This window comes from Palaemon carinicauda, chromosome 6 (genome assembly GCF_036898095.1).
Source record: "Palaemon carinicauda isolate YSFRI2023 chromosome 6, ASM3689809v2, whole genome shotgun sequence".
In the NCBI taxonomy this organism is placed as follows: domain Eukaryota; kingdom Metazoa; phylum Arthropoda; class Malacostraca; order Decapoda; family Palaemonidae; genus Palaemon; species Palaemon carinicauda.
Genome location: NC_090730.1, coordinates 143,218,164 through 143,231,426, shown reverse-complemented (window position 1 = coordinate 143,231,426; position 13,263 = coordinate 143,218,164). Strand labels below are relative to the sequence as shown.

General features: G+C 34.3%; 1 protein-coding gene across 1 annotated transcript in view; it reads right to left on the bottom strand.

Annotated features, from left to right (window-relative positions):
- The window catches only part of LOC137643271 (uncharacterized), a 755,072-nt gene extending 743,022 nt beyond the window's left edge, over positions 1-12,050 (bottom strand). The window contains exons 1-3 of the mRNA XM_068376112.1: positions 11,904-12,050; positions 8,234-8,380; positions 4,509-4,596 (exon numbers count right to left, since the gene is read on the bottom strand). Of these exons, the coding sequence (XP_068232213.1) occupies positions 4,509-4,596; positions 8,234-8,380; positions 11,904-12,050 (382 nt within the window). The remainder of the gene's footprint in view (positions 1-4,508; positions 4,597-8,233; positions 8,381-11,903) is intronic.
- Positions 12,051-13,263: the final 1,213 nt, after the last annotated feature.

The window sequence follows — 13,263 nt, the reverse complement described above, 5'->3', positions numbered from 1 at the left end:
TACACAATTTTATTTATACATATATATATATATGTATATATGTATATATATATATATATATATATATATATATATATATATATATATATATATATATATATATAGTGTGGTGTATGTATGTATATGTTCAATTGAATATATAAATGCAAATACATATGTAAATATATAAACATATATTTATATGTGTATCTATATCTATCTATCTATCTGTCTATTTATCAATCAATCGATCAGTCAATCAATCAATCAATATATATATATATATATATATATATATATATTATATATATATATATATATATATATATATATATATATATAGACACGTATGTGTATACCTATATCCTAGAAATCTTGAACATCATAATACTTGTTTAGGAAAATGTATTCGTAGAAGGTCAGGCTTAATAAGCGTGTGGCCACTGGACACTGAAATAGTTAGGCAAGACAAATAAGAGCAATCGGCTAGGTAAGCATCACCTTAACCACATACAGTAAGTCATAGGGAGCATTTTTTATGGACCAAGAAAGATTTGAATGTGCTCTAGTATGTAAAGGTTGAATAGAACAACGTATTAGATTATTATTATTATTATTATTATTATTATTATTATTATTATTACTAGCCAAGCTACAGCTCTAGTTGGAAAAGCAAGATGCTATAAGCCCAAATGCTCCAACAGGGAAAAATAGCCCATTGAGGAAAGGAAATAAGGAAATAAATAAATGATGAGAACAAGTTAACAATAAATCATTCTAAAACAGTACGTAATGGTACATAATCCTTCCCTGCCTGGCTATATATAAAAATATTTCTTTCCTGTTACGCTAAGCGGCATGGGGGAGAAGTAGTAGTCATGCCCTGGTGAGAGGGGGTACCCCGTGAGGTACACTCGGAAACCACGATCTCTCCCACAAATTGCCGAGCCAGCGGGTTTTAGTTAGGAAAGGGAGGGAATGGGAATGATTGAATCTGTGTGTGCATATCTTATCTAAATATTGAGCCGTCATGTTTGACGGGTCGTGTGCACTAGTACTCATATATAAAAAGCGTTGCCTCATTGATCCTAAAAAGTGTTGAATAGTGCCTCGAAGTTTCGCCATAAGCATCTTTGCTGTAAACACATTTGTTTCCAACAGTTCTGCAACGAAAACATTTGCCGGAAAAGTCTTGGGTTTCCGATGTTTATGGTTAAGTGTTTATGGGGAAATTATTTAGAAAAGCGTGGAACATTATTTGTCAAGGCCAGATCAGTACGATGTAGTTCGAAACACGATTATTTTTTTTTATTTTTTTTTTACCCGGCCTTATTTTTTGTTTTCATTTCATTTTCAGTTTATTTTTGCTCGTGTTGAAATTCCCTGAACGAGACCGATCCTCCTTTCTGCATAATTAACAATGTTGAAAAGCTCAGCGACACGTTAGCAAATCAGGAGATGGTAAATATGTATGCAAATATCTCATTAAATTGCTGTGGAAAGTCCTACCAGATTTCTCCACGTCCTCAACGGGGGAGACTAGTCCATAAAATAGTCCACAAAATAGCAAATTTGCAACTAAAACTTATTCCAAAGAAATATCCGTATGTTAGATGAACTTATTAAAGAAAAGTGCTAGTGCAACATACACTGATAGGCGGAGAAGGTATTAGTCATACCCCGAGAGGTACACTCGGAAAACACAATCGCCCATAAATGGGCGTGTTGTAGTTAGAAAAGAGGAAGAGTGGAAATGGTTAAAACTTTATGTAGGCTCGTGTGCACGCGTATACATATTTATGTAAATATGTTACTAGCATCTATCGGGTTCAAGAAGAGGAAGGAATGCGGCAGTCTGCTCACATCTGCAGGGTCTGTTATTCTAGGACCATTTTACCCGAAAGAACTAAATTGCGTCTTTTTTGCTGGTGTCAACAGAAAATGGGGTGTATGGCTATCAAATTTTTTATTATCCGTTAGGTTTTTTCCTTTTAGCACCGTATCCTTTAATGGTTAAATGGTCACGTATTTATGAAATATATATTAGAAATATTAGTCTTCCTTACGTTTCAGGTGAGCATCTTCTGAGAAAAACAAAACAATTACTGATCAATTTACACCTTATTGTTGAATTAAAAGTAAACCACCCTTGCTGGAAATTTATATAATATTAGCTGGATCATAGACGTACACAGAAGGCCATCCCCCACTTTTTCTTGAGTAATTGACAATAATTTTTCAATAATTCTTGCTCAAATACTATGCACCTGAATAATACCTTTTATCTTTTGCTACTCTCTCGAGAGAGGTTCATCGTAACCCTTTTTTTTTCCATCTCTTATCAAGTTATTCAGCAGTTTTCTCCTATTGTCATTTATGATATTTACTCCTTCATATTCTTCTTGGTTTCCCTTATAACCTTGATTTGACTCACATTTACTCTTGTCTCTTGCAGATAATTTTGAAAACTTTCACTAATTTTTACTAGTTTTCTTCACTAACTCTAAATCCTTACTGTATTATATGCAAACCAACTATTCTATTCCGAGATATTATGCACTTTCATCAACTTATTTTCCCTGACATCTGACATTAATAATTGTGCACTTAATTATTCAATCATTTTCTTTTCCCATGAACTTTTACTCACATTTAACTTCTCTTTGAATTCTCACCTCTATCCATCCATAAAGATTCTCTTTCGTTTAAAGTGTTCTAACGCATGCAATCTTCCCTTAAAATAAAAATTAAAATAAAACTTAGTTATATCCCTAGAATTCATTGTCTACACCATGCATCCACAACATCCCCATGTTGCTTCTTTATTGGTTATATAATCTTTTTAGGTTCATAGAATATGAGGTAGTATGTTGGCCAGGGCACCAGCCACCCGTTGATATACTACTGCTCGAGAGTTATGGCGTCCTGTGACTGGCCAGACAGTACTACATTGGAATGTTCTTTCTGGTTGCGGTTTACTTTCCTTTTGCCTACACAAACACCGAAAAGTCTGGCTTAATCTTTACAGACTCTCCTCTGTGCTCATATACCTGACAACACGACAACATTGAAATTACCAAACAATTCTTCTTCACCCAAGGGGTTAACTACGGCACTATAATTTTTCAGTGGGTACTTCCCTCTTGATAAAGGTAGAAGAGACTCTTTAGCCATGGTAAGCAACTCCTCTAGGAGAAAGACACTTCAAAATCAAACCATTATTCTCTTGTCTTGGATAGTGTTATAGCCTCTGTAACATGATGTTCCACTGTCTTGGGTTAGAGTTCCCTTGTTTGAGGGTACACTTGGACACACTATTCTATCTAACTTCTCTTCCTTTTGTTTTGTTAAAGTTTTTTTATAGTTTATATAGGAATTATTTATTTTAATGTTGTTGCTGTTCTTAAATTTTTTTTACCTTGTTTCCTTTCTTCATTGGGCTATTTTTCCTGTTGGGGCCCCTGGGCTTATAGCATCCTGCTTTTCCCACTAGAGTTGTAGCTTAGCAAGTAATAATGATAATAATATTATATGCCACACATTTAAAGGACAATAATTGGAGGCTTTGAATTCTGTGACTCTTGAAATTTTTTTTTTTTGTTTTTTTTTGTCAATTTTCCTAGTCTAAGGTATGTTGAATTGTATGAATCCCCATACAAGTTGAAACCTGTAACATAGATCAAAGTAATTCTACTTTTTTTTTTTTTATTTTTAACATGGAAAGAAATTCTTTTATAAGGAATAAGTGAATGTGGTATATCATTACCAACAAGTTTGTTATAAGTTGATTTCAGAATTAGCCCTTGGGCTAGGCTTCAGGTGAGGGTCTAACATTTATCCAATTTTGACCTTAACTGAACTTCAGCAGAACTAGCTGTTTAACTTAATGCAAGGGGGGGGGGGGGAGATAACTATGAAATCATGTAATGAGCAACCATGCTTATGATCCAAAACAAATATATTTATTTAGTAAATGATAGCCAGAAGTAGTTGTATATTATTGCATGTTAATGCTCTCACTATTTCATAAGAGATACTAAATCGTTATATATCTCTACTTTTAATTCCCTCAATTTTATGAGAAATTCTGAATTAAGATGACCTGGATCTTAGCGTATACGCAGTCTTTATGATATTACAAACGTTTTCCTTTCCTTGGCTAAGCATCTATCAGCAGACCACAGATAACCTTTCCTTCTCTTAACTGAGAAGACTCCCCTATCACCTTTTTTATTTACTAAGGACCAAAAATTTTTATCTTTTTTATGAACCATATCCACGCACATACAAAACCACAAGACCATATTATTACTGTTTAGAAAAAATCCTAGTGCTTGTTGCTATTTGGCAAATTTTATACTATTCATGTAGTGAGAATGCTAGTGTTTTCTTTTCAGATATCCTGGAGTAATTAAAAGGGGGAATGCTTTCAGTCACTGGAAGTAGAGCATATTTGCCATCTAGTTTTGTATCCTACCACTGAGACCCCATTATGGGCTTTTCCGCCTTGACGAAAATTATACCTTTACCCTTAACTGGTGGGACTTCTTGTGGCAGTTGTGTCCAGGCTTTCCAGTTGCGACCACCATGGTGGGTGCGCTTGGGAAATAAACTTCCCTGGAGCACAATTGCCATTGGTCTTAAGAAACACCGAAGTTTCACAAACACACAACCAGCCATTTCATGGACATTTCCTTCCCAAGGGTTGTGGTAGCATATTGGAAACATCCCTGCTTGGTGTTCTGCCAGACTCGTGCTCGAGACCCGCTCAAGCTCGATAGTTTCTTGTAGTATGTGCAACCTCACCATCCTTTTGAACAAAGGAGGGGTGGTTTGGGGAATCTTACACGTGTGCCTGCTTGGTCATCAGCAGCCATTGCCTGGCTCTCCTTGGGCCTAGCTTGGATAGATAGGGCTTGCGCGCTGCTGATCATATGTATATATGGTCAGGCTTTAGGCAATTGTCACTGTCCCTTGCTCCTGCCATTCATGAATGGCCTTTAAACCTTTAAGGGTTTTACAACCAAATTTTATTCTCCTCTGAATCACAGTTTATTACAATCTTGAGACGTTGGAACGTCTTACGATGCTATAAGCCCTGGGGCTCCAACAGGGAAAATAGTCTAGTGAGGAAAGGAAACAAGGAAAAATAAAGTATTTTAAGAACAGCATAACATTGAAATAGATATTTCCTATATAAACTATAAAAACTTTAACAAAACAAGAGGAAGAGAAACTAGATAGAACAGTGTGCCCGATTGTACCGTTAACAGAACTCTAACCCAAGACAGTGGAACAGCATGGTACAGAGGCTATGGCACTACCTAAGACTAGAGAACAATGGTTTGATTTTGGAGTGTCTTTCTCCTAGAAGAGCTGCTTACCATAGTTAAAGAGCCTCTTCTACCCTTACCAAGAGGAAAGTAACCTCTGAACAATTATAGTTTAGTAGTTAACCCCTTGGGAGAAGAATTGTTTGGTAATCTCAGTGTTGTCAGGTGTATGAGGACAGAGGGGATTCTGTAAAGAATAGGCCAGACTATTCGGTGTCTGTGTAGCCAAGGGAAAGAATCGTAATCAGAAAGAAAGATCCAATGTAGTACTGTTTGAACAATAAAAGGACCCCATAACTCTCTAGCGGTAGTATCTCACCGGGCGGCTGGTGCCCTGGCCAACCTACTTCCTTACTTTACTTTTGTGGACTGGTTTGATTATATATATATATACATATATATATACATATATATATGTGTGTGTGTATATATATGCATACATATACAGTATATATATTTATATATATATATATATATATATATATGTATATACAGTGTATGTATATATATATATATATATATATATATATATATATATATATATATGTATATACAGTGTATGTATATATATATATATATATATATATATATATATATATATATATATATATATATATATATATATATATAGTGTGTGTGTGTGTGATGGACGTGCGTCTGTATAAAGCGTTATTACATCGTTGTTACGTTATAACTTCCTTCGTAATAATGGAAAAGTATGCTCCTTTTATTTTTTTATTTCTTACAGCGAACAATAACAGCATTCATAGCAGCCAGTTTGCATGCGTCACGAGTCTGTCTCTAATAAACAAGGAAATGTCTCTCTTTACCAGGAAGTCAGGCAGTTATGCGAGAACATGAATTTGTTGTAGAACTGTTGATTTTTATAAACGTGTATATATATATATATATATATATATATATATATATATATATATATATATATATATATATATATATATATATATATATACATATAATTATGTAGGTATACATACACACATTTTATATATATATATATATATATATATATATATATATATGTATATAAATGTGTGTATGTATATATACACATTCCTATCGATACATAAAACACATATACAACTTTGTATATATATACATATATATATATATATATATATATATATATATATATATATATATATATATATATATTTACGAAGCTGGTCTAGTGTAAAGTATCTTATTCATATATTTCTTTTGTGTATTTAAGAGGTGTATAGCCAGGATGTAAGGTGAGTTCCTCTCTTGTAGGTTTAAGTAATTGTATGTAAATTGCATAAGACTTTCGTCGTTCATTTCATTGTATTTTTCATTCAAGTCAGTATATGTAAATTTAAGTTATTTTTGAGAATTAACTTTTTATTTTACGTATTTATTATGAAGTCTCATGCAATCTCGATTAAGTGTGCTATACAAATCATACGAATGTTTATGTAATTTTTTTGTTCTCTTGAGGTATTGCGCCGTGTTTGTATTTACCACGTGTTTAGAAGGTTCTCGAAAACCCCAGCGTTAGTGTTATCTTTTTTTTTTTTTATGTTTGAGGAGGGGGATTGCTTTGCAAGCGAGGGTAAATTCTGTCCGATAGGTGATAGTTGGTAACTCTGGCGTTGCTGAGCCAGCCCCCAAGCTTCTAGATCTCTGACTAGAATTATCTAGTAGTTACTAAGTTCATATACATGTGCCCCCAGGGATGCATAGCAGCAGATAGAGAATTCCAGCCTTAAGTCATAAGCCATCATCATCTCTCTCTCTCTCTCTCTCTCTCTCTCTCTCTCTCTCTCTCTCTCTCTCTCTCTCTCTCTCTCTCTCTCTCTCTCGTATAAGATCGATCTATTTTCTAAAAGTGTTCAGTTATTGTCAAATATCGAAGTTTTGGTGCGACAGGTTTTTGTAAACGTAGTATTTCATAAAAAAATAGCTTAGAGATATTGTAACTGGCCATATGCAAGTAGGAAAACGTGAAGTATCTTTACTTTGGCTTAATTGTTTGAATACATCGTGTGAGCTAAAAACTCGTAAGTTTATAAGTTACTTTATGTAATTTCTATAAGAGTTCAATCATTAGTGTTAAAGGTTAACTATTTTCATTAATTATCAAAATTGAATATTTGTGTAAAATCTAATTTCCCATGAAACAAGTGATTATATAATTTTCAGAGTGTAATACTTTATTGTCTTAGTTTAAGCTTATGTTCAGATTTAATATTTCGAGTCAAGTGAATATATAATTTTCAGAGTGTAACATTTTATTGTCTTAAGCTAATTTTTGTTCAGACTTAATAATTCGATTGATTTATTTTTTTATGTAAATTCTTTCAAAATGTAATTTTTATAGAATATATTTATTTTTGTAAAGTGTATTATTTCGATTTCCAGTGTTTCTTACGGTACTCTCTCTTATCCCTGTTAAAGAATCGTAGTAAGAGGTTGTTTTGAATAATTCTTGATAATAAAATGCCCAGTTTTGTTTTGAGTGTACTTAAGAAACCTTTGTTTTTTATATATTGCCATCTGTTAGTTATATAACTTTCTCAGAGTTTGGGTATTATTCAAATATAACAGATTTATGTAAAATAATACAAACACTTCCATTTGGAACTCGAGAGGTAGTTTAGCTTGCTGGCAGTGATATATAGTATATATTTTTGGTGCCCAGACACAGGACCATAATCATATATATATATATATATATATATATATATATATATATATATATATATATATATATATATATATATATATATATGTGTGTGTGTGTGTGTGTGTGTGTGTGTACATACTATATATATATATGTATATATACTATATATATATATATATATATATATATATATATATATATATATATATATATATATATGCCCTGTGGTAGGGGTGCAAGAATAAGCTACTACCGTTGCAGTCTTGTCTTCTAGCAAGAGGCTAGAGTCGAGGCCCACTGGGTCTATGCCCACTGTCAGTAACTGTAGTTGAGGACTACAAGGGCATGCGATCGTAAAAACCTTCTGCCAATTATAACCCATCCCTGATGGCACCAACCTCTTTATGGTGGGATAATGGTTAGAAAGAAGTTATATATTTATATTTATATTTATATATATATATATATATATATATATATATATATATATATATATATGTGTGTGTGTGTGTGTGTGTTTGTGTAGTATATTTTCACCATTACATATAACAAGGTATTAAAGGAATAATTTTGTAAAAAAAAAAAAAAAAAAGCCTCAATACAATAAGGCAGCGGTTTTGTTGCACTGTAGATAATATTTTCCTTTCAAATATTTCCATTTTGCATGGTGTTCCCTTTGGTATCGTAGCATCGTCGGTTTTTACTCTTCAAAAGGATTTGTTTCACTTTTTGTTTTTGGGGGGTATGGATGTTACAGAATATGAAGAATAAGAATAACGAAGTTGTTTTACTGGTGGAGTATGGATATTTCAAAAACATTCAATGACATTTTTCGGGGGTTTATTTGTGTATTGCTCACAACCGTGTTATTGTTGTTCTTAGTTTTGAATCATACCTATTCGTCTTTTTCATATAGGAAGATGTATTGTTATTTTTATGATATGACGTATAGTTTGTTTTATCTTGCCACCTGAAAACATCTCCATTATTTTCACCACTAGATATTGGATTCTTGCACGTCACGATTGCTTTTGTTAATGAATTTAATATTATTAGTATTCTTACTATTATCTTTATTAATTTCTTATTTGCATTAACACATCAATAGGGGTATGGTAATTTTCGGATGAATTTAACCAATTTATATTTTAATTCAAGTAGAATATTCGACGGACGATCCAGTAAAACTATTGCGCCAGCTATGATGAAATGGAATGTTATTTTGCTGAGAATTTTTTCTAAAAGCAACCCTGAAATGTAGTAATTTTAACATACCTGGAAAAAGACCAATTTGCAGTAATAATACAATTTCACCCATAATAGGTGCCATGTATAGTCAAGACGAGTTGACAGTTGAGGAATAATGAAATTATAACTAAATATTATAGTTTAGAATTATAGGACCTAATGCATGGTATATCGTATGTTTCGCAAAACTAACATAACAGAAAGAGTGCCTACTCAACACGCTCGTAAATAAAAGCTATTTTAGCGGGAGTTTTATGTTAACAGGTAGAAGGTTGGCAAAAGCACAAGCCACCCGCTATGATACTACCGCTAGCGAGCTATTTGGTCCTTTTTTTCTGGACAGATAGTACTACATTGGATCTCTCTCTGGTTTCGGCTAATTTTTCTTTGCCTGCAGATGCACCGAATAGCCTGGCCCATTCTTCATATATTCTTCTCTTTCATTAAACACCTGACAACAGTAGGATAACTTAAAAATTCTTCTACATTGACGGTATTACCTACTGTATTGTAATCTTTCAGACGCTACTTTCTACTTGGCAACGGTAGAAGAGTCTCTCTAGCTATGGCAACCAGCTCTTCTAGGAGTAGGACACTCCAAAATTAAGCCATTTTTTTCTCTGTACCATGGTCTTCCACTGTCTTGGGTTAGTGTTCTCTTTCTAGAGGGTACACTCGGACACACAATTATATCTTTTTCCATAGTGTGTTGAGCAGGCTTAATAGAAGGGCCATGAATGCCCGGTGGTTTATGAAGAGGTTATCTTTTCCCTATCTGTTTTTTTATCCTCCTCTCTGGTATGCATTTTCAAAATCATCGTTACAGTTCTTCCTTCAGTTGAAGTGGCTATTCTGGAGGGTGGTTCTTGGTCATGCTTGGTGTATCTGCTCCGACATTTTGTTTATAGTATGAGTTGTATGGGTCACTTTATACACACACACACACACACACACATATATATATATATATATATATATATATATATATATATATATATATATATATATATGTATGTATGTATATATGTATATGTATATATATATATATATATATATATATATATATATATATACATATATATATATTCTTGTACATATTTTTTTTATTATGGGAATGGTTGTTTGTTTTCAAGTATGATGAGACTTTATTATTATTATTATTATTATTATTATTATTATACATAACCCGTCTGAAATGATGTGCATGCACAAACACACCCTCTCACCAGGGTAAGACTACTTCCTCTCCCCCTAACATGGTATTGGGATAGATGGGCATGAATGGAGGAATGTGTATATATACTATATACATATATGTGTATATATGTATAATGTGTATATATATATATGTGTGTGTATAATATATATATATATATAAATGTATATATATATATATATATATATATATATATATATATATATATAGCCAGCTTATTGGTTACTTTTTCAGAAAGAAACTACTAGCCACGAAAAAAATCAATATGGTGGCCATTTTTCAAGATGGCCACCAGGCTCATCCTCGTTTCATGTTTTTGTTAAGAAAAAACAACAGTAAACATGAAATTTACCAATAATGTTCTGTGTAGGTCATGTTATCAGTTGAAAGTGCTAGCCCTCCAGACAATTCAATATGGCATCCATTTTCCAAGATGGCCGCCAGACGCGTACCCATTTTGTGGCTTTGTTAAAAATCCACAGTGCATATTGCCACGTGAACTTGAAATTTGGCAATAATGTTCTTTGAAAAGGTGCAGCAGCTTACTAGCCTAATAGAAGAAATGGTGACTACATTTGCAGAGGAATCTAAGGATTTACTTTTTAAGGATAGTGCCGAACCTTCAGTAGCACTGCTGGTTGCAACACATCTCGAGAGGGGAAGGGAACTATTTCAAACATTCATGAAAAAACTGAAGACTGACAGTCGGCATTTCTATCAACCAATCAAACGGAACAACAAGGACTTTTTCAAAACCATGAAAGATCCAACAGAGAAGTCAGAGACACAGCTACTAAAGGAGGATTGTAAACTTTTCCCCTGCATTTTCATATCCTGCTAATCCAGAGGGTATGATTTAGCCGAGTTTTTCATACGAGAGAACCAGACTTCATCAAACAGGGCAAACTATACGTCACTAGTAAGTCAGATCTCGTTAAAGTGCTGCAAAGCAAGGTAGAGCTTCCAGAAACTGACACACTCATTGTGGATTGTTCTTGCTTGGTGAATAGTCACACTCAAAACACTAAAGACATTTGAAGAATACACCAAGAAGGACATTCTACCAAAGATGGAATACTACAGTAGTAATTACAAGAGGATCGGTGTCAGTTTATATGTCTACCAGCAGTCTAGTCTGAAGTCTAAAGCACGGTCAAACCTTGGAAAGGCTATCAGGAGGAGAGTTATGGCAAAGAGCAAAACACCAACCAATTGGAAAAGCTTTCTCAGGTACAGTGACAACAAAATAGAACTGTTCAATTTCTTTGCTGATGAAGTCGGTAAAATAACTACAATAAATCAAGTTATAGTAACAGGAGAAGAAAATTTTTTGACAAGTTCCGGAAGGAATTGGCCCCTTGTTCACATGAAGAGGCAGATATGAGAATTTTTTGTATGCGCCTGGCATGCAGCAAGGGATGGATTTAAGTTTCTCTCGATTGAAGCTAATGACACAGACATTGTAGTCATAGCCGTCAGCCTTATGGTGTCCCTGACTGCAGTTGGCATAGAGAAAATCTGGGTCGTGTCTGGCAAGGCACAGCGCTCTTGGTGGATCCCTATCCATGAGCTTGTATCTTCTTTGGGACCAAAAAACCAAAGGCATGCTGTTCTTTCATACATTTTCTGGGTGCCATTTAGTACCAGGATTCAATGGGTAAAGGTAAAAAGACAGCATGGCTGACATGTAATGTATGCAATGCAGCCTCTGCTACGTTTGTAAAACTCAGTGATTGTCCATCTGAAGTTAAGGAGTCAAATCTACGAGTTTTAGAAAGATTTGTCGTTCTCATATATGACCAGTCAAGTGCAGCCACGGCAGTAGATGATGCAAAGTTAAACCTTTATACTAGAGAGCAGAGGCCATACAAGTTAATCCCACCAATGCAAGGGGTACTCAAGGACTTGGCAAACGCACTGCCTTCCAAGCAGGTCATATCTTAGGGCAGCGTATCATACATCAGCCAGAACTTCCATGTCCCTCCAAGTGGGGATGGGTCAAAGATGGTGACAAATGGAAAGTTGTCTGGACCGCATTGGAACGCATTTCTAAAAGCTGTCGTGAACACAAAGTGTAGACGCAAGATCAAATGTGGTGGTGGACGATGCAAGTGCTCAAAGGCTGGAATAGGGTGTACTCCACTTCGCAGTTGCCCTTGTGAGATTTTTAAGCAAGGAACAGTGACTGAACTTTGGGCCTAGCCATGCTGGCAATGACAAAGTAACACAAATTCAAATGGTCTACAAAACGTCACTGTGGACAGTGATACATATCCATTCATAAATCAAAGCTGGCAAACTATTTTATGGTAGGGGACATTGTTTACCTAAGACTGTGTAATTGGTTGTTGGAGGAGGGAGATAGCAGTTCTGGGGATAAAAGATAGATCTCAGCCATGGATAGTTTTGTCGATGTCACAGATTTGACCAAGTTATTTTTCACTGTTGAGCATTAGCACGGTTTTTTCATGTTTTACTCTGAAAAGCCTATAAGCATACTGGAAAATCATGTGACCAATTCATTTGGGACTATTTGATGGAAGGACCAATCAGCAAGAAACAAGAAAGAAAGTAATGGGAATTTCCCCCCCCCCCCCCCCAAAAAAAAAAAAAAGTCATTGGAAAGTAAGGGCTTCACAAGATTATCCAATGTAAACAAATAGGATTTTCATCATGCCAGATTGGCTAATTATGCAAAAATTCTGTTTTCTGCATGTAATTCAGTATTATAATGGCAATAAATCAAGTGTTTCATTGAATTCATCTTTTGTACTTTTGACACCAGAGCAAGAACACTAACGGGGTAATTTTTGGCGACC